The sequence below is a fragment of the Enhydra lutris genome, unplaced genomic scaffold (genome assembly GCF_002288905.1).
Source record: "Enhydra lutris kenyoni isolate GAN:26980312 unplaced genomic scaffold, ASM228890v2 scaffoldscaffold29, whole genome shotgun sequence".
NCBI classification, from domain to species: Eukaryota; Metazoa; Chordata; class Mammalia; order Carnivora; family Mustelidae; genus Enhydra; species Enhydra lutris.
This window is the reverse complement of record NW_019154113.1, coordinates 3927644-3949616: the sequence shown is the minus strand read 5'-3', so window position 1 is coordinate 3949616 and position 21973 is coordinate 3927644. Positions and strand designations below refer to the sequence as shown.

Below are 21973 nucleotides of genomic sequence, written 5' to 3'. Positions count from 1 at the left end.
TGTTAAATGGAGTAAGGCTCTGAAAAATAAAACATTTTACCTCAGAGCTGTTACAATTACTTGATTCCGTCTTAATACAGAACACAGATCTATACATACTTCTTAAAGGAACCTGTAGTTTTATTAACTTTCCAGTACTCTTGCAAATACGTTACTAACAAAATTCAAACCAGAGCAATTACACACAAAAGTTTTGCAGTTTACTTCAAGCATCATATATAAAGACCAGGCCAGAGATGGTGCACTCCAAAACTTACAGAAGGAAGTCAGGTAGAGAACTTTATTTAGCTGAAGAATAAAAACACATTCCACTTTCTGCAATCGTGACTGAAAATCTTTTCAAGGCTGGAGATCCAAGTGACATACCGACTTAATCTAACACTGAAGTCATAGGACTTAAGCAGATTTTCAATCACTGCAGCTTTGTTCTAGTTTAAGTAAGTTCATATTTTTTACACCTGATCTTAGCCAAAAGGCCGAGAAGGATGAGTAAGTTTCAATTTTTCACAGAAAAAAATAAATTTCAGGCAAATAAAAACAAATTCCAGACAAGCATGTTTTTTTTTTTTGTTTTTTTGTTTTTGTTTTGTTTTGTTTTGTTTTATTTTACCTTCATCAAGGCAGGCAAAGTACAGATGCTGTACATTAAAAACATACAAATACATTAGTCACAGCACATCAACTCCTACCGGCAAAGAGACTTCAAAGCACTGCTCCTCTCTGAAGCACATAACCACGGCTAAATGTACAAAGAGCCATCTGCTGGTCCCACGTAGCCAACACCAATCAGCAAGACATCTATCAGCGTCCATATGCCCAGGCCGCCGAAGCTGAAGAGCTTGCCAAGGCCTTCCCGCCACTGGCCCAGGTAGAAACGGTCAGCTCCAAACCCACCGAGGGTGATGCTGCAAGAGCAAAGGGTTATGGGAGGGGAGTCCATCAGCCACCTGCCGGCCGCAGCCAGCTGTGGCTCGATACCAGCACGAAGTCATGCATGTGAAAGGGCCTCAAATGATCACAACCCTTCATGAGGGCACAAACGTCTACTTCCCAAATTCACAACACCAAATAATCATGGGCAAGAAGACTGTCTAAATGTCAAAGGTAAACATAAAATTTTTCGCCGTACTGAAATCTAATGTTTCTCTTTTAGAGAAAAGTAATCCATCCCTCTCATTGCTTTCCAGTCTTGAAAATGGCACATGCAGGGGAACAAAGCGGGAAGCCAGTTCAACAGGCAGGACACAAACATGGAGTCCGGAGGTGGGGTCGCGAGGAAGCCCACCACCACGGGCGGCCCCAGATCAAGTCATCTGAACTCTGTCAGTCATCTCCAAAAATGGGACTCTTAAGGTTCCTTCAACTTCTAAGATCTAACAATATTCGGACGACTTCCCATTGTACTTCTTTCAAGCTTCTTATATGGAACATTTCCAAACATATAAAACTAAGAGGTGAAGAGAACGGTAGCCCCAACCCGGCTCCACCACTGATCAGCATGTGGCCAGCCCTGCTGTGTCTCTAAGCACCCCCGCCCCTGTGCCAGAGTACTTTGAAGCAAACCCTGGCCATTATCCCATTCAGTGAATGTTCTGAAAGAAACTGTGTTGAGCTCTGAAAAGAAAACAGTTCTTATTTTTTCAAAAGTCAAGTTGTGAAATGTACCTCGGTAACGTGAGATGTGAAGAGTCGAGGGGGAGATGGGTGACAGCTGTATAGGAATGATCTAACTTTTCTGTAAGTCTCAGGTTATTCCAAAATAAAAAGATTATTTAAAAAAAAGTAAGAAGTCCGTTGTTCATTTTCATTTTAACAACTGCTGACAAAGACGATGGCTAGTTATCAAATCTCATTTTTGGTTTATCAAATTTTCTTCCTTGGACTATTCTTTTACTCTCCAATTGGGCCTTCCCGCCAGGCAGGCTCTGCCCCTCCCCAGCCCAAACCCTAAAGCAGCGCTGTTCAACAAGGGGCACCTTGGGAGTCTCTGAAGACATTTTCGATTATCACCCCGTGGAGTGCCAGAGGTACTTAGCCAGTAGAGTCCAGAGATGCTGCTAACTGCCCTACTGGCCCCACAGCAGAGAATTATTTGGACTGGATGTCATTAGTGATGAAGGTGAGAAACCCTTCGAGTGTCACACTACAGCCCACAGGGTCTCGGGCTCTAGCACCAAATCTTCAACTGTAGATGCCCTGACTTTTTAATTAGTGAATAACCAGCATCACAACCTGCCCTTCCCTCTGGGGGTAAGAATTGGTAGTTTTTCCCCCCAAACTGCTATAAAGTTTAACAAATTCAAGTACATTTTTATGTTAAAATTCTAAGGTCACAGTTATCTCTGGATGGTGAAATTAGAGGTGATTTTTCATGTTTTATTTTATCTCAAATTTTCCAGTTTTTAGGATGGAGCATATGTTAGTTTTTATAATAAAGGATGAAGTTACTAAAAATTAAAACTACAAATCATAAACCCACCTATTTTAAATAGTATATACCATGTTACTGACTCACAGTACACCCAGGATGGGAAACCCTGACTGGTTCTAATCTGTAATAATGACTCCAATGGGCATCTCTAGAATGTGCAGACATCTTGGGAGAAAAGCAAACATCCTGCCATTAATGTCCATGAAGGTACTGGTCTGATCATCTAAATGACTTCCTGCAGTCATGTTTCCTAGGGCCTCCCTCACACAATGAAAGAATCTAAGCTTTCTAAGTTTCTCTAAGGAGAGACTCGGCTGAGCTCAACATCTGGAAGATTCCACTGATCCCACAAAACCCAAACAGCATCCTTAACTTGCTTGTAGCCAAGCTCACCTCAGAGCCAGAGCAGTAGACCACTTATAACCTCCAGTCCAGTTGCAGTACAGCATCTTTGGAAAGGTACGGTTACCTTAAAAAAAGGGAAAACACTCAGTATAAAAATATCCTTACAAAGAGACTAGTGGCCTTGTAATTTAAAATCTAAAAGTTAACTCTCTCTACAGTAAGTAAAGTTTGCTACAGTGAATGGTAAAAAGTTAGTCCTTACCATCGATAAGCATACACTTAATGGCTTAAGTCAGTTAAGTAAGGGTTACAGCTCTAAGTATGTGAAGCTATCAGGACTTAGGTGAAGTTTAGGGTAAACAAAACAGTGTGGTCGTATTTATCAAACAGATAAATCAAGCAAAGGGGAAAGGAGACAGAGCTCAGCCCAGGCACACAGAAACACTTCTTGTGGGACACAGGGCACACAAAGATTGGAGACAACTGGCTATCCCTGTGGGGAAAAAAGGAGACCTGAGTCTACTTCACAACATACACCGAAAGCAATTACACGTGGATTACAGGCCTCTCTGTGAAAGAGCAAACTTCCAACTTTTAAAAGAAAGTATAGGAAATAAAAAGGCTATGGTTTTAAAAAAAAAAAAAAAAAAAAAGTCAAGCTCTATCCAAAAGATACCCCAAAAAAGTGGGGGAGGGGAGTTATTTAAAATCTGGGAAAGAATTTTAGGCACACTAAAAGGTTATTATCCAAAATATAAAAGAATTCCCAGAAATCTTTAAGAAAAAGACAATATTTTTGAATAGTAAGTATTGGAGAGCATGTGCATCAAGAACAGTTATGCACCAACGGTGGCAAGGGAACTGTTCAAGCATTTTGGAAAATAATACATGCTAGAGAGTATATCGCTAGACATGCGCCCGTACACGTACAAGCAGGAGGTATGTACAAAAACTCTAAGAGCACCACAGCCTGGGAGAGCAAAAAACTGTAAATAACCCAAATACATAGAAGAAAGAAACTATGATAGAATCTTACAACGGATTATTATACAGAAGCAAAAAACAATAAGTAAAGAAGACACATGGATCATCTTAGAGCCATAAAGTTGAGAGGAAAAGAGAAAGGACAGACCATAAACAGACTACTATTTTACAGAAGTCTAAAACACGCCCTACTGACTAATGTCTCACGTTATTATTTACATGTGCTAGAACTACACAAAATGTAAAGAAAAGCAAATGATCAGAAAGTTCATCCACAGGTGGTCCCCTCTCGAGAGCAGACGGGGCAAGCCGGGGCAGGAGAGCACTCAGCTGTGGTGCCAGCACACCGCTCTCGTCGGCTGTTTGGGGAAAACGTTACTTACGACATGTCACGCTTCACACCTTACACACTCTTTCTTCCGTTAGCAAATACTACATTTTAAAAGATACGAGAATGGCATATTTCCTGGATTTTTTTTTAGTTCATTGAGTTTATTTTTTATCTTTCAGTGGACACACCATGTTCAGTGGACACTCCTGTGTCAGGTGTACAACACAGGAAGCAATTCAACAACTCTGTTACGCCACACCGGCCACAAGTGTAGCTACCATCTGTCACCATTGAGTTTATTAACGAGGCCTGCTGTAACCAGAAAGTGCCAATAAATGTTTCTGATTTAAACAGTTTAAATTTGGGGCGCCTGGGTGGCTCAGTCACTTAAGCGTCTGACTCTTGGTTTCGGCTCAGGTCGTAATGTCATGGTGCTGGGAATGAGCCTCACATCGGGTCTGCGCTTAGTGCAGAATCTGCTTCAGATTCTTTCTCTTTCCTCACTCACGCTACCCCTCTCTCAAATAAATAAAAATCTTAAAAATAAATAAATAGGGGCACCTGGGTGGCTCATTCACTTAAGCGTCTGCCTTTAGCTCAGTCACAATCCCATAGTCCTGGGATCGAGCCCCACACTGGAAGCCTGCTTTTCCCTCACCCCCTCACTCTGCTCATGCTCAATCTCTCTCTCTCAAATAAAAAAATAAAATCTAAAAAAAAAAAAAATTTAAATTTCATTCTCAAACTGCTAATTAAAGTTCCATACATAAGCTTAAAGAAAAGTATTTTGCTCATGAATCTCCTTGAACTCCAACTCACCCAGGCAATGAACGTGGTCCCGCACGGTGCAGTTGGCCATGTACCGCTGCCGGGGACAGGACACCGTCATGCAGCTGGTGGAATTGGAACACTCGTAATCGGTTTCTGGAAGCTGCCAGCAAAACCTGCAAGTCATGTTGATGATGAAGTTCCTTTGGGATTTGAAGTCTTGATCCTGTATGCCCAAGGACAGAGAGTGAATCAATCATAACAGTTCATGAATATGTCAATAATAATACAAGGCACAAAGATCCTAAAAGACTTGTGAATAATACCAGCAGAAGGTGGGAGGAAAATAGGTACCAAACCAGTATGTATGCAAAACAAACGTATAAGGTAGGATCCTATCATCATAAAAACACACGCCCCAAAATATATATGCCTAAGGGAAAAAAATCTACATAAATTTACATCAAAGTAACAAAGGTTATTCCAGGATGGTAAGCGTATTTTACCACTTTCACTTGGCTAAATTTTTCATAATGAGCACGGGTACAAAAAGAAGTTAAGGGAAAATGTATTTTATCAAGCTCCAGAGTCACCAGGAGCTGGAAGGACAGATGAGTACATCTATTCAAGGTCACTGAGCTGCCAGTTATGTGCAGAAACCCAGTCTGGTGCTCCCAAAAGCACGACACATGGGCTGGTGGCTGAGTCGCAAATCCTCCCTAATATCCTCACCGGGGCCCAGGACCTCCTGGCCGCTACTGCTACTCACACCTCCACTCGGTATAATCAACAAACAGGTCACCCCAGAAAATCACTCTCCACTTTGAAAGAGCCACATGTAGAGACTCAATAAATGTTCATCGTTGGCGCTAAACTTTTAAGACTGTAGATTTTTTTCACTTCAATTTAAAAAATCATTATGTTGTTTTCTCTTGTAAGAGAAGCACATGCTGCGTGTTGCACCTTTGGAAATTACAGGGAAAAGCCTGTAACCTCTTTAGAGAGAACAACTTTTTTTTAAAAAGAAGATTTTATTTATTTGACAGAGAGAGAGAGATCACAAGTAGGCAGGGAGGCAGGCAGAGAGAGAGAAGGAAGCAGGCTCCCTGCTGAGCAGAGAGCCCGATGTGGGGCTCAATCCCAGGGCCCTGGGATCATGCATGACCTGAGCCGAAGGCAGAGGCTTCAACCCACTGAGCCACCCAGGCACCCCTAGAGAGAACAACTTTTAATCTTTCATTTTTAATTCCTATAATACAGATTTATGTAAGTGCAATTTTGAAAGTATTTTGTATCCTTTTTCCCCACTTGACACTATAACGTAATAGTTTTCAAAATCATTTTTAAATGGTCAGTCATCTCTAAAGTATTAATTTACTAATTTTTCTGATCAGAGCAAAACTGCATTTATGAATAACACCCAAACTGGGGGAGGCACCATCTGATTTAGGCAATTCCCTCCCTGAAACAGCTGTCATTACTAAGAACCCCGAACCCATGGGAAGGCATTACACCCGCTTCAGATACACTAGCAGTCTGATAGCTTCTCTGAGTAATGCAAAGCAACATTTCTGACAAGCACATTTCCAGAAGACATCAACTGGCTGGGCAGTTACCACCGTAACTGGAACAGGAGGGATCGGACAAAGCAGGGGATGCAGGGTTTTTACATTTCTTTCTGTAAAAGATTCCAGGTCAGATTCCCTTAGCCTGGGGGTCCTTATTCAGCATGTCCAGAGAAGGACTAGAAGAGTTCATTTTTTTTTTTTTTTTTGCCACTTAGGTTCAAAAGAACAGGGGCAGGGAGGAACCTGCGTGCATGCACGTGCAGATGAGTGAAAATAAGCATCTGCATGCTTGCACCGGACGGTCGTGGATGATTCCTTCCGGAAATGGTAACTTATTTACCAAGAAGAGACCCTACAGATCTTTACAAAACAAATGAAGAAAACACACGTGAGTGCCCTGGCTCACCAGGCAACAGCGGTCCCAGCACGCTCCAGGCAGCCAATTCACGTATTCTCCTGCTCTCCACTTTCAAGACAGACCACGCTCTCTTGGGCACATTTCCAAGTCCTACCCCTGAGGACGGGGTACCTGGGCTTTGACAGGACTCAGGGTCACTGGCCAGGAGAGGAGGCAGGTGATGTGAAAGCTCCTGGAGGAGGAGGAGGAGGAGGAGAGAAAAAGTCCCGCCCAGGACACATCTCGGCCAGGGGCTGAGGACGGCAGCAGGCACCATGACCGAGGAGTTCAGAAACTTCCCTTAAGCTCTGCAACTTCTCTCTACCTTTGTTATTTTTCCTATCTTCTGCTATTTCCTACTAAATGAAACTGTTTATGTTGGAAACATCTAAAGAAGGAAGAAACTGAGAATCCTGTCTCACTCAGTAACCAGTGCTGGGAGTGAATATCAAAGCCCGCTGAGGCAAACCACAATTCTGGAAAAGTTCCCCCAGACCGTCAGAGTTTTCCCATTCTTCACGAAGTACCTACTATCTGTCAGACCCATGAGGTAACATTTTTCACTTTTTCACTGGAGTATAGCTGACACACAGTGCTACATTAGTTTCAGGTAGAAAGAACGTTTTTAAAAGCCTTCAAATTAGTAAGTTTCACTATCAGGTAACTAGGGAGAATACTGTATACAAGATTTAGCCACAAAGACTAATAATTCAAGGGCAGTCAAGAACACCATCTGGCACTGAAGCTCAATTTTCCGCTGTGCTTATACAAAATATAAAACAGCAATACTTAAGTTCCTGAAAACTAAATTCAGACACTGACAGCACAAAATTTTATTTCCCCTTTGAAGTCAAGCCTTCCTTCCCCCTCACAGATACTAGACTTCACCAGGAAAATTACAGAAAGAGTGTAAGGGTGTAAGAAACTTTCCAATCGGGCCCTCCACAGACCAAGTTCCAAAGACTGGAGGGGGAAGGAACCCTGTTCAAGTGACAGAAACACTAGGACTGCCGAGTCAAAAGAGGTCTGCAAGAGAAGATGTTGTATGGAATCTGTTTTTTCTTCCACGATTATTTCCCAAAAGTAGGGTTTCACAGAAACACTTTAGGAAACGCGGTTCTGGGCCCATCTGCTCATTTCTCTCATTTAACAAGAGAAAGATTAATAAGCCACACAGCTAGTTTCAGCAAGGCCAAGAGTAAAACACTACTTCATTAATCATTTCTACGCTTCCTCTCAACCAGCAGGTGAGTGCAATAGAGGGAATGTGCAATAATTTACCCGGTCCAGTTTAAAAGTGCAGGTACCTGAGTCTCCAGGCCCTATGCACAGTTAGCAGGCCTGGGGCTGGTTCCAGGAGTGATTCTAAAGGCAACCAGAGTCAAGCAGCTTGGAAGCAGGCATCCCTAGAGCACTCAATGGAACACCAACTATTAAAGCCTTCCTAGGCCCCTTCCTGTCTGGCAAAATATCAAGAGATAGGCTATAGGTGTGATGACCGTAACAGGGTCATTTCTAATAGGCAACAGTGCACATGAGCCTTTTCTATTTCTGACTTTCTGTATAAGGAGTCTGATAATTGCTCCAATTTCCTTTGTCAAGAAATTGCCATTTGAATCCTGGTTACCAAACCTCACCTGGAAATGGAAGCTTCAGTCTTCTGATCACGTTACTTTTGCTCCTAAAATATTACCTGTGGAATGCAGAGCGCTCTCTTCGCTCTCTTTCAGGATTTCCCCCACGGTCAAGTCTAAACTGTAGTTAGAGCTTGAGGTTTACAGTGAGTTTAGTTCAAATTAGTAAGTAGCAGTACTTACAACACAGGTAACAGAAGGTTTGACCGTGCAGTCAAAGGTGACAGGCTTCCCATAGACACAGGAGAAATTTGTCTTGCATTCTACACAGTCTGCAGGAAGTTTGCTACACAAACCATTACTTGGACACTTCATCACATAAGGTGGGATATCAGTACTTTCTGTGAAAAGTAAGAGAGAAGCTTATTCTCATATAACATTGATCAGCACCACAGGAAAAAACAATTTCCTAGGGTAAGGGACATGACTGCTAGTAATGAAATACTGCTCTGGAATGGAAAATGACAAGGTTGAAGTCAGAGACACCTGCAATTAAAGCAAGGTTCTGCCACCAAGTTGTGTGAGCTGGGGCAAGAGTTCAACAGCTAAGTACAAAGAATTTAATTACTGCCCTCCAAAGAACATGAAAATCAAAGGTACTTATGTACATACAATGTACACACAAAGTTGGATGTAAGTTTGGGCCTCAAAAAAATCTACTCTGTAACAAGATGAAAAATTAAGGCTTAGAGAGGGTAAGGTTTGTTCATGATCACGGAGTGAAAAAACTGGAACCGTGACCCAAATCTCTGTTTCTAATCCAGTATTCTTTTCCTCTGTATTCACGGATTTGGTAATCACAACACTGACCCTCCAGAGTAAATCATTCAGTACAACAGGGTACCAACTTTAGAAAATGTTCTCCATCATTATTCTACACTGGTACTTCAAAGAGCCTTAATTTGCTAGTACCACTTACAGTTTTATACTACCCATGTCCAACACAGTTCTTCTTATTAATAACTTGTTCAGTGGGTTCTAATTTTTTTCCCAGACAACCTTACCAGGAGGACAATATGTTTTTATCAATTAAGAGAACGATCATTTCCAGGTATTCCTGGGGGAAGAAGAGATGTTTTCAAAAAGGTTTCACAAGAATAAAATTTCTTGTGCTTTCTCTATAATCTGTGCTTTAAAATTCAAGTATGGGGGTGCCTGGGTTGTTCAGTGGGTTAAGCCTCTGCCTTTACCTCAGGTCATGATCTCAGGGTCCTGGGATTGAGCCCCACATCGGACTCTCTGCTCAGCAGGGAGCCTGCTTCTCTCCCTCTCTCTGCCTGCCTCTCTGCCTACTTGTGATCTCTTTCTGTCAAATAAATAAATAAAATCCTTAAAAAAATTCAAGTATACTCCTGTCTTGTAGTAGTCTTAACATCCAAATAACAATCAGTAAAATACCTGTCAGTTTCAGTTCATTCAACTAATGGAACTTTAAAGGGATGAACTATAAAGACAAAGGTTCTGTTTAGCAAAACACACTAAGACTCATTTAAAACTGATCCAACTTAAAGTCACTGGATTACATAGTCAATTCTGCAAAATAACATTTATCTTTTCTTTTATTCTGATTACGTGGCTGAAGTTGGACACTTAGAAATCACAAAGCCAAAATGACTTTAGAGGGTCAGGCTAACTTCACCACTTTAAAGATGAAGAAAGCAATGCTGAAGGGTTGAATAACTTGCTCAAGCTCCCAGTAGCTCATGCACACCTAGAGTCCAAGTCTTATTCTGTCTGTGATCCTTCCATTTCACACAGCCTTGGGAGGAGCCTCTCATGCCCAGGAATGAAGGGCCTTAAAAAGAAAAAGAAATTTTCTAAAGGGAAAGAAGCACTAAGGTCGAAGGTGATCTTGATGAACGAGGCGGAAAAATAATGAAGAGATAGAAATGAGGAATGGGGAACTGGAAAAAAAAAAAAAAAAGATGAGGCCAGAACGTCAAAAGGTATTGCAATATCAAGAGAGTCTACAGAAAAACATCTGTGTGTCTGTCTTTAGTTCACGTAACCTGAAATACAATAAAAATTTCAAAAAAACCGGAAAGTTATTTTATCTAAAAGAAGAAAGAAACCACTAGATATAAATATACACATTTACTAGAATAGAAAATGTCTAGTACCTGCTGCCCTGGGAACTACTGTGAAAGTACGTGTTGGGCCCGGATCCTTTATTGACTGAGCCAGCGGCTGCGACTGCTCTAAATTTAAGGATCCTACAATTAGAGAAACATGTTATCCTGGGATAGGAAAACCTTGGTTTGTGTGGTTGAGACGCAAGGTCCACACCAGGCCAATAACTGCTCATGAATACCTCACAACTTGACTGCCCAGAAAACTAAACAAAGAAACGCCAATGGGGTCTACACCAATTTGGATCGATGGGCAACGAGGGAACAAAGCGTGATATCGGGTTCCAGGTCCGCTTCCCCCGCCGACACCCGAGCCCTCGGAACCCCACGCCAGGGATCATTAGCTGAGTTCGGCTAATGAGCCGGGGTCCTTGAGGGAAGGCGCGGCCGCGGAGAGGGCGGCCAGGACCCCCGGAAGACAGAGCTGCAGCGACCTGCTGCCCCGCGCCCGGCACTCAGCCTCCGCCCTCCGTCCGCGGGCCTAGCGCGGACGCTTCCCGCAGCTCCCTGGGGCCTCGCTACCGCTCAGCCCGACCCCGCGTGGACCCCGGCCTTTAACTCACCCCCGCCCGACAAGATGTAGAACTGGGAGAGGAACAGCAGCACCCGGCACAAGCGGCGCAGGGCCCACAACGGGACCGCCGCAGCCGCCATCTCTCCGGCGCGCGCACATCCGGGCTGGGAGGCGGGACTAGGCGAAGGGGCGGGGTGTCGGCGCGGACCGTGGGGGCGTGAGCAGGCGCGTCCCCGGGGAGCCCAGGACGCAGGCGCATAGCCAGGTCCGCGCGGGGTCTGCGGAGCGGCGTGGGTCTCCGTCTCCGCTGCTGGGATGGAGGTGGTGGGCCGCGACGCTGTGAGGTTGTTTGAGTTCCCCACGGACGAGGCGCTCCCTTCTCCTTCCGTGGCTAGCGACTGGGGGAGGTCACCCGGGACCGAAATTCACGCCTAAGTGGCTGCTGTCAGAGGCGCGCAGATTGGGAAGTTGGCCATCATGTATATAGAGAGGTTGAAAACTGCTCGGTACTCTACGGTGGGGATGACGTATTTGACTGCATATCGAGACGGTACTTGTTTGCATATGAAGAAATTGTGGCACAACCCCAGTAAGGGACGTGACACCCCCCCCTCCCCCCACCCCGCGCTGTGACAGGCAGCCCCAAAGGACGCCACCCTTTTCTGCGTTGCGGACCTGCTCAGTGCCCAACTAGCATCTCTCTGTGATCAGTTGTGGGTGTTACCACTAGCCAACTCTTTAAAGACGCTTCCAGAAATTTCCTCTGAGCCTGGGAGAGGACAGTAAATATACCTGGCAAGTATTCAGGTCCAGAGGTACTGGGACGAGAACCCTGGGATATGAAAGGAGGGTCCAAAGCACGGGCCCCTCCTTGGAGAAAGCCAGCCTTGGGCAGGGGAGCTGCACCCCCAGGCCTCTGGCTCCCTGTGTGCTCAGATGGCCGATTGCGCCTATTTTCGTCAAAGCCTACTTTGTCCTGTGATGCTGACTTGCGTTCCTCCTTCCCACCCACCTGCCACAAGATTCTTTGGGGGCCTTCTGACTCCCCACTCCTTCACTAGCAGTTTTGATGAATGAAGAGAATATACTGAATGGTGTCTGGCACACAGTAAGCCCTCCATAAATATTACCTTAAAAATTATATCACATACTTTGCGCCTCTTCGTACCATACAGGTCTGATACATAATACAGTTTTGTTTACTAACTGTTTAGGATGCTAAATAAAAAAGGTGTTGAGAAGAGAGAGCATGTCTTAGATTCATTTTGAATTCCACAGCGTCTAGCCAGATAAAACGCCCAATAAGTACTTCTTGATTGGTAGCTAAATTCTCTATTGGCATAAAGCTATTTCAATTCGGTTTTGAGCAGTGAGGCATTCCTATCAGTTAAAATCAGAAATCCATTTGAATTGTGGAACGGAGTGAAGGAAACTCCATTTAAGATGGAGCCAGGAGGCCAGAAGGGGGAGCTCTCGTGCCCTACCATTCCTAATGGACTACAGAATTGTACTACAAGAGAAGCACCTTGCATCCCTAGCAGCAAGAGCCTGTACTCTGACCCCAGCAAAGATTTTCTCTTTGCCGGGGTGACAGCCCAGCCAATGAAAAGCCACTACGCTTCAACTCCCAGTTTACTTTGGTGGACTTTTTGTTTATAACAGCCCTTCCCAATTCCCCCCTGCCCCCTTCACTCTGTGAAAGAGCAGCCTTCGCTCCTTTGTTTTCCAGACTTGTCTATGGTTTTGGGATAGCTTACATGCCTCAAAATAAAAATCATCTACTTTTCCCAAATGAACCCATTTTTGCTGGTAAAATAATGGACAGTTTTATTTTTAAAGTTAACAGTGTAAATCAGTAGAATGTCATCTCATGAAAAAAGTAATTTAACTCTAAGGGAGCAGCTTACTGTGGTATAAGCTCATAGCTGAAATACTGGAAACACTGTGTGCTGCCTTTTATTTAAGAATTTATTTTTTCTACAGATGAACAATTGTCAGTTAGAAGCATTAAAACCCAACTCTTAACCTACACTGCAAACAACAGTAGATTCCACAACACTGAATTTGAGGTTCTAAGTCCTTTGTCAGTAATCCAATATTTAGTACTAGCTGCTGCTTTTGTGGCTGTTGGTTAATTAAAACAAATTAAGTGACAATTCCAGTTTGGAGAGAAAGTTTCCATGTGAACTTTAGTAAAACAACTGTAAAAATACCTGAGATGTATTGTCCTAGAAAATAAGATTTTCCCTTATATTTAAAAAAGCATTGTAGGTTTTAATTTGAAGACTATTTTTTGAAAACCACAATCTCAGTAATGACCTCTCCTAATATTCATATCCTAGTATTACCCTCTTTCAATAAATAACATTTCCCACTTAAGGCTCTCAAGGCATTTGGGAAATTAAGAATTTCCCAAGCTTGTCCTCAGACACATTAATGAACTAAACTTTTATATCAGCTACTCATTCATTGTCTCCTTTCTCACTGTGCCCATCAGTGAGTCAAAAGTTCTTAGAAGGGACGCCTGGGTGGCTCAGTTGGTTAGGCTGTTGCCTTCGGCTCAGGTCATGATCCCAGGATCCTGGGATCAAGTCCCACATCGGGCTCCTTGCTCAGTGGGGAGCCTGCTTCTCTCTCTGCCTCTGCCTGCAGCTCTGCCTGCTTGTGTTCTCCCTCTCTCTCTCTCTCTGACAAATAAATAAGTAAAGAAAAAAATCTTAAAAAAAAAAGTTCTTAGAAGTAGTACTACCGGTAAAGAAAAATGCATTTTTAGGGGTCAAAACAAGGTTATACAGAAGCAAGTACAGGAAAGAACTTCAAAAGTCTTCCTCAGCATTTAGTGTACGTGATTTCTTGAGATTCTTCAACTTATCAATGGCAGAAGCTACAGAAATCTCTCCGTGAATTTTGTTGTCTCTTGTTCGAACATTTACAGCATTATTTGTCTTTTCCTTTTCTCCAACCACTGTGGAAAAGAAAGGGTAATAAACATATTTTAAATAAGTGATTTATTAAATATCAAGTCAACAGTCATATGACACATGTCTTACTGAGTTCTTCTTCAGTATTAATCCCTAATTATCAATCTAATGACCTTGAAGTCATCCTCTGATAGTGTGTTTCTTGAGAGAAGGAATGACATCTAATCCCCTCTCCTCTTGTCCACTTGCATGAACACATATTGTGGTCTTGGGGTATAAAATGGAGCAGGGAGGTCTCGCAGATCCCCTGACTCTATATGGGTAAGCACCAGACCCAGGCCCACCAGACAACCAAAATTTTCTGGAATGTACGCAAAAAGTTTCTCTCTGGTGCCCCTTACTGTGGGATGATGCAGGCTTGTCTCTTGCCATGTGGAAGGAAGAAACTGGTAACCAGCTAAGGGGAATATAGTGGATAATCAAGAGAAGCATAAAGAACCATAAACAAAGTAGGAGCTAGAAATGAGGAAAACAGTACTGATAAAGGTTGAGTAACTTCCTCCAGTTACTCTTCTAATGGTCTGGCTATTTAATTCTACCATCTGTGTCATGAGATATCTCATTACCCTTCCAGTAAATTCCGTCTTTGTCTAAGTCGGTGTGAAAGTTCTGTCACCAGAAGGAGCCTGAATGAAACATCCCAGTATCTATTACACAGTCAAACACTTTTGATGCATATTTATTTTACCTTCTACAGAATCACTCAACTTATTGGAGATAACAATATCATGCCTGGAGGCAGCCAGGATCAGCTTCTCTTGATTTCTGAATAATTTTAAGTCAAAATTTTAGATGCTGCATCCAAGTACTCATATGTCTTATGGATACTTTTTCACTTAAATTCTTTTCTTTTGATCACCTTAAATTTGGCAATTTTCCCACTGATTAATCCCAAGGGTTTGTAATAAATCAGAAAAGCAAGGGAGGATATTTGAGGCCTGTCACATAAGTGAAACATAAAGAGTGTAATTCTACAGATGAAATCATTTTCACATTTTTTTTCTTTGTTGAGTTGAGATGTTAACTACTGCTAGTGATATCATCCCACAGGACTCATGTGAGGTTTTACAATTCTTCTTCCAGCAAACCACAAGGAGTATTTAAGAACAACTAACTAGGAACACCGTGGGCTATTCTTTGTGGACAGGTAATAAATTGTCATAATCACATAGTTGTACCATATTCATGTAGTTATACCATTCCCGTGGTTATACTATATTCACGTAGTTTATACTATGTTCAGAGAGTTAAACCATTTGTTTTTTGGAATTAAAGTGGAAAAAAAACCCAAGCATTTGAGAAAATATAAACTTAAGTTACCCAAAATAAAATTATACTGAGCCAGCTGTGCATTTCGTATTTTCTTATTTAGTGTACAGTTATGATCTAAGTCAACGTCAGCCATGAGTCCTTCTTCAAAAAACGCACTGGATACCTACAAGAAAATAAAACACTTTCATTATGATGATATTTATGGTAGCCAGCCTCTGAGATGACCCACAGGGTATTCACATCCTGTGTCGTCTCTGCCACAGGGTACCAGGTGACTATGCGACCACAGAGAAGGGCAGGAGTGATGGAGCATCACGCCTGAGATGAAGCTGAAAGACCAGCTTCTACGTCTTCAACATCACTCCCTCTGGGGAAACCAGCTGCCGCGTTGGGAGGATACTCAGGGAATCTCTGAAGAAGCCCCCCAGGGTGCAGAACTGAGGCCTCCAACACTGACAATGCGAGTGACCCCCCAAGGAGGCAGCCTGGGCCGGCAGCGCAAACTGAGGCCCTGAAGGGATCATGAGCCAGCAGCACCCAGCCTCGCTGCTCCCAGATTCTGACTCGCAGAAACTGGGTCATAATAAATGTTTGCTGTCTCGGGCTGCTGAGTTTTGGAGTTCTCTATTACACACCAACAGTCAAGTGCTCTTCCTTAAGAGAGGCCTGTGGAAAAGAATAACTTAAATAGGAGAGGTTTTAAAAGCCCAATTTCTCAAAAACCTTAAGAAACAAAGTAGTTCTGACCCAGCTGCAGAGATGTGACTCAGATGTTACTCTCAGTTACTGAAAATGCGGGTTGCTAATGTAATGTATTAGTTATGCAATATTTTAAGGCACAAATAACATTCCAAGTCAATAACCTCCACAGACATGCTGAGATGATTATGTACTTTCCTATCTCTGATTTTACCTGCAGTGCGAATTTTTCACAAGTTGGCCCCACGGGGATGACCATTACCTGACGAGGAGACAGCCAGAAAGGCCTGAAAAATATATAAGATCGTATTTTCAAAATCTAATGATGATCAAGTATTACGTGATTTTAAAAAATAACCAAAGATTTTTTAAAAGTAAGACTTCATAAGAGAGCAGACTCAGCAGAGTGGTGTCAAAGTAAACCAAACCACATCGAGAGCTAAAAAGCAACAGGGGACACAAAAGGGGAAGCTGGGAATTATGGGGGGAAAGGGAAGGTGGAACAGGTCAGCCACTGGGAGGAAGGGCTAAACATCACGTATCACACCACCGGGCAATTACACCCCTGGGCACTTATCCCAGAGAAATGAAAACATGTTCACACAGACACCTTCCCACTAAAGTTCACAGAGGCTTTATTTATAATGGCCCCAAACTGGAAACACTCCAAATGTCCTTCAATGGACGAATGGTCAGACTGGTGCATCCACACCATGGAACACTATCGGCAGTGAAAGGGGACCAACCACTGAGACGTGAAACGAGTTGGATGGAGCTCAAGGGAATGCCACTGAGTGATTAACGCCAGTCACACACAGTTGCACACTGTGTGATTCCATTTACGTCACCTTCTTGAAATGACAAAACTGTGGAGCTGGAGAACAGATGAGTGGCTATCGGGGGATGCTGATGGGGGTGGGATAGGAGGTGCGTGACAATAAAAGGGTAGCACGAGGAGTCCTCGTAAGCAACAGAACTGTCCTATGTCTTAGGTGGGTACACAGTTATAGAACTCTGTAGAACTCAACACACACACAAGTGCCTATGAGCTCGTCAGACCTCAATAAGGTTGGTGGATTGTATCAAAGCCAATTTCCTCATCATGATATTGCATAGAGTTTCGTAAGATGCTGCCACTGAGGACAACTGACGGAAGGGTATACTGGACCTTTCTCGATGATTTCTTACCACTACATGTGAATTTACAGTGATCTCAAAACGAAATTTTTTAAAAAAATGGGAAGTTGGGTATAAGCAGTGTTTAATGTGGGAAATATTTCTTCATCAGGACTTCGTTTGAAGGTGAAAGGAAATGCAGTGGGAACGACTACGTGGCAGCACCTTATGAATGTTTATATATTTATTCTTAAATTACAAAAGCAAAATAACGCAAATGATAAAAGTAAAATAGGAATACAGTGGCAAAAACATGGGAATACACTGGATATGTGAAAAGTAAACATCTCCTTCTGAGCTCTGTCCTCACCCCATCCCCAGGGGAGCCACATTTTAACAACTGCTATTTTGAGCCCTTGGGGAGGCCTCGACCACATCTCAGGCAGGTGTCTGAACTCTTGACCGATGGCTTGCACAGCCTGTGCCCCGAGTCTGTGCGATGAAGGACTGAGTGCACAGCACCACCTCCTTCTCCCCTCCATCTCCTGATCCCACTAGTTCTTTTTAGCCTTTGAGCACATTCACTGCCACGACTCTAGGGCAAGACCCCACCATCTCTTACCTACATTAAAGTATTTAAAACAGAATCAACCATAAAGAAATGTCGATGTGTTAACTCATACTTAGGTAGCATGTGTGTTCATATCTGTATTTTTGGCTTACCTGTAACTTTAACAGCTTGGACACCCCATGATACCTAAGCACGTTTCTCGAAGGTCACAAATAAAACTTCAGGGATGCACACAGACTCCAGCTACTCAGGACCTCTTAAAGACTCCCTGCTTGGGGAGTTTCCCACCTTGCAGTACCCGCCTAGACATTTGCCTTCCCAGCGGCCCCAGACAGGTTCGAGTCCAGGCACGTGATCTGGCATGTAAAAGGCCGGTGCTTGGATTTGGGACAGAATAGTCCCTGGGGGGAGGGACTACATGGAGTCAGTTCTGGTGGGGGTGGTGCAGAGACATGGAGCTCTGGGAGGGACCTATGGCAGTGACACGAGCAGGACATCCAGCGCCCAGGGCCAACGATGGGAGCTACAGGGACCGTGCCCAGCAACAGCAGCACAGAACTCAATCAGAACTGAACCGCATGAGCAGATCTCAGTCAATTTCTTCAAAATGAGATGAGAGATGAAGATACCACGTGGGGTTGCTGGGTTGCAGCATTTCTACCTGCCATTGGATACCGATACCACAAGATGGATCACCTGCTACCTGGTGCCTCGACTGCCAGCAAGGCGAGCTGCCTCGGGAGCTTGGTAATACCAGCAAATCTCACAACGTCAGCTCAGCGCCTTACTTCTTTTGCTAAAAACAATTACTTCCAGGGCCAGAAGCGTTATTGTGTTTCTGACACAATAGTGTAAGTATTTACATGGTGCTGTTGACAGAAGCATGGGAGGAAGAAAGAGCTAAGCAAATTCCAGAGTTGATCCCTTCTCCAGCAAGGACAAGTCACTGGCACTTGCATGATGAGAAGGAACCAGAAAGCTGATGGTTCCCCAGGGTTATGGTTCCATAGAAGGGGTCAGGATTGATCGCTACTGATGGCAGATTGAGGCCTTGGAAGAGGCATAGCCAAGTGGAACTTGGGGGCGGGGGCATGTTGTTGATCCCGAATCCGCAAGTGGCCACTTTGTTCGTGAACCACGGAGCAGCCACTAGGGGAAGAATGAAGCTGATGGTAACCCTAGAATGGGTCCTCCTTTATTTGAATCTTTAAAAACAACCCACAGTAAGGGTTTGGGGTGGGTGACTCCACCTTCAAGGGCCATTCTGAGTGATGATCCACCTTCCTCTCCCCCAAATCTACTTGTCATCTACTTTCCAATCGAATTACTTCTAGGTCAAAGCAGTCACCGGAGCCCAGTCATGGCTGTAACTCCATGGGTTTGGCCGTTTTGCCTTCCAAGGGAAGGGGATTGTGAGATACACTTATTTCCCTGCCACACTTCTTTCCTAAGTGACTGTAGCTGTCCTCATTGGGTTTGTGCCAAAGTATCATTCAGAGCCATTTCTGAGCCAGGTTTAGGTGCTTTTCTCCCCATGTTGACTGGGGACCCCCAGGAGGTGAACAACACGGGCTGAAGGAGGGATGGCCATTCAGCAGGAGGTGGAATGGTACTCCCAGGGTCACCAGACACAACTAGATCTTTAAAGGGCTTGACATAGGTGAAAAGATAACTCTTCAATTCTACCGCATGCCCTGAAAGGTAAATGATACAGTTTTAGGCCACACTGCTTTTGTCTTCTTTGTTTTGGTTTCCTGACCTGGTAGATTCAATAAGAGTTGACCACTCGGTGTTTGGATACTTGCTAATTACAATGCAGGAGCCACCAATTTTTTTTTTTTTTTTTTTGCAGTAATCCTATCTTGTTAGATAGGATATTTCAAAATGATAGACAGTTTTTCTTTTCTGTATTACTTACCACTTCCCTGCATAGTTTTCCGACAGGATGGCTATCATTCTCTCCACTGACCCCAAAATGGCTCGATGAATGATCACGGGGTTCCGCTTATCATCTCCATCCTTACTAAAAGGATGGAAATTAAACATTTATGTATTCTCTTAAGATTCAGTCATAACTTTATCTTCTTGCCTTCTATTTAAAAGTTATTCTCCTGAACTAGGAAAAACAATTGATTCCTCATAAATCATCTTTAAGCATATAATGTGCCATGTATTAGAGATAATAATACGAACCAAACAAAAATGAAGTATATTATGTAAGAAAAAGCAAGGTAATATTAGGGCACTATTTCTACTATAAGTCTACTGATTATCTTTTATTCTAAACTACTGGCTACTCTCAGTTTAGTAATACTGACAGGCAATCTTACAAATCATAATTTTTTCAAAATTTTTCTTGGGGCACCTGGGTGGTGTAGTCAGTTGAAGGACGGACTCTTAGTTTCCGCTCAGTCGACGATCTCAGGGTCCTGGGATGGAGCCCCAGGTCGGGCTCTGTGCTCAGCAGGGAGCCTGCTTGAGATTCTCTCTCCCTGTCCCTTTTCCCCACCCCAACCCCACACTCTCTCTGTCTCTAAAATGAATAAATCTTTAAAAAAACAGATTTTGTTCTTATTTTCTCATAAACACTAAAGATGAATCATGGGATGAATCATTTTGTGAGTTATAAAGACAGAAAATGAAATTTGAAAAAAATTTGCACTGCTGTAATTAGTTAAGTTGAATATCAATTTACATGTTCAATGATTGCTTATATTTCTTTTTTTTAAAGATTTTATCTATTTATTTGACAGGCAGAGATCACAAGTAGGCAGAGAGGCAGGCAGAGAGAGGGGGGAAGCAGGCTCGCTGCTGAGCAGAGAGCCCGATGCAGAACTCGATCCCAGGACCCTAAGATCATGACCTGAGCCAAAGGCAGAGGCTTTAACCCACTGAGCCACCCAGGTGCCCCAATTGCTTATATTTCTTTTACTTCAGTTGCCTACTGTGTCCCTTGTCCATTGTCTAGTTGGAGTGGGGGTGATCATTTTTAAACATATATGTGCAAAAGTGTCTATATATAGTATTATATATATATATATATATGTATATATACACATACATATATACACAGTAAACAAATATATAAAGATACATTAAGGAAACTAACTCCTTTTCTAATGTGGGAAATTGAAAATACTTCTTCCAAGCACATTTATTTACTTGTCCTTTGCCCGTTTTTATACTATCTTTTCTATCATAAGTTTTTAATTTTGGGCAAATCAAAGTTGTCTTTCTTTCTCTCTTTTTAAATTTTTTTTAGATATTTATTTATTTATTTATTTATTTGAGAGAGAGAGACAGTGAGAGAGAATACGAGTGGAGGGGAGGGACGAAGGGAGCGGGAGAAGCAGATTTCCCTCTGAACAGGGAGCCCTGAGATCATGACCTGAGCTGAACGCAGATGCTTAACTCACTGAGCCATCCAGATGCCCAAAGTTGTCTTTTCCTTTATGAATTTTAACAGTAACATTATGTAAAGAAAGAAACTTCTCCAATATAACAAAAATATTCACTACATTTTCTTCTCCTACTTTGATGGATTTTTAAAAAAATTCCAGTGTAGTTAACATACAGTGTTATATTAGTTTCAGGTGTACAATATAGTGATTCAGTAATTCCATATATTAATCAGTGCTCATCATGACAAGTGACTCTTAATCCCCTTCATCCCCTTAATCCCCTACCCACCAACCCTCTGGTAACCATCTGTTTGTCCTCCAATAATCAAGAGTCTGTTTTTTGGTTTGTCTCTTTTTCTTCCTTTGTTCATTTGTTTTGTTTCCATGTATGAATGATATCATATGGTATTTGTCGTTCTCTGACTGGCTTATTTTGCTTGGCATTATACTCTCTAGCTCTACCCATGTTGTTGCAAAAGGCAAGATCTCATTCTTTTTCAAGGCTGAGTAAAAATGGATGCATTCCTGGAAACCTATAAACTTCCAAACCTGAATTAGGAAGAAATCGATAACCTGAATAGACCAATATCTAGTAACGAGATTGAAGCAGTGATCAAAAACCTCCCAAAAAACAAGAGCCAAGGACCTGACGGATTCCCTAGGGAATTCTACCAAACACTCAAAGAAAAATAATACCTATTCTCCTGAAGCTGTTTCAAAAAATAGAAACAGAAGGAAAGCTTCCAGACTCTTTTTTTGAAGACAGTATTACTCTGATCCCCAAACCAGGCAAAGACCCCACCAGAATAGAAGGAGAGATAAAAAGTTTCAC

At 42.8% G+C, this 21973-nt stretch overlaps 2 protein-coding genes across 6 annotated transcripts in view; both read right to left on the bottom strand.

The window, feature by feature from the left end:
* Positions 1-569: 569 nt before the first annotated feature.
* On the bottom strand, positions 570-11265 carry LOC111152680 (TM2 domain containing 3). Of its 4 annotated transcripts, none has more exons than XM_022511242.1 (6): positions 11151-11260; positions 10579-10671; positions 8642-8799; positions 4911-5085; positions 2825-2900; positions 570-905 (listed from the first exon to the last, which is right to left on the bottom strand). In XM_022511242.1, exons 1-6 carry the CDS (start codon positions 11239-11241, stop codon positions 740-742), a joined length of 759 nt encoding a protein of 252 aa, XP_022366950.1. In that variant the 5' UTR covers positions 11242-11260; the 3' UTR covers positions 570-739. The 4 variants fall into 4 exon arrangements, with proteins under 4 accessions (XP_022366950.1, XP_022366951.1, XP_022366952.1 ...); XM_022511243.1 differs by having other exon boundaries at positions 10579-10656; positions 11151-11255; XM_022511244.1 differs by lacking the exon at positions 10579-10671 and having other exon boundaries at positions 11151-11265.
* Positions 11266-13780: 2515 nt separating this feature from the next.
* Positions 13781-21973, bottom strand: part of LOC111152584 (threonyl-tRNA synthetase like 2) — a 58417-nt gene continuing 50224 nt past the window's right edge. For both annotated transcript variants that reach the window (XM_022511081.1, XM_022511082.1), the window contains 4 exons: positions 19659-19763; positions 16268-16340; positions 15403-15517; positions 13781-14066 (listed from right to left, as the gene is read on the bottom strand). In XM_022511081.1, coding sequence (XP_022366789.1) covers positions 13918-14066; positions 15403-15517; positions 16268-16340; positions 19659-19763 — 442 coding nt within the window. In that variant the 3' untranslated portion in view covers positions 13781-13917. The remainder of the gene's footprint in view (positions 14067-15402; positions 15518-16267; positions 16341-19658; positions 19764-21973) is intronic.

Bases quoted from the DNA above. Each gene is read 5' to 3' on its own strand.
- LOC111152680 (XM_022511242.1), bottom strand. From the start codon at position 11,241: ATGGCGGCTGCGGCGGTCCCGTTGTGGGCCCTGCGCCGCTTGTGCCGG. The intron at 2,901-4,910 runs GTGAGTTGGAGT...CCTTTTTTTAAG, and splicing joins GGACCACGTTCATTGCCTGG to GTAACCGTACCTTTCCAAAG. The intron at 906-2,824 runs GTGAGCTTGGCT...TTGCTCTTGCAG, and splicing joins TCTACTGCTCTGGCTCTGAG to CATCACCCTCGGTGGGTTTG.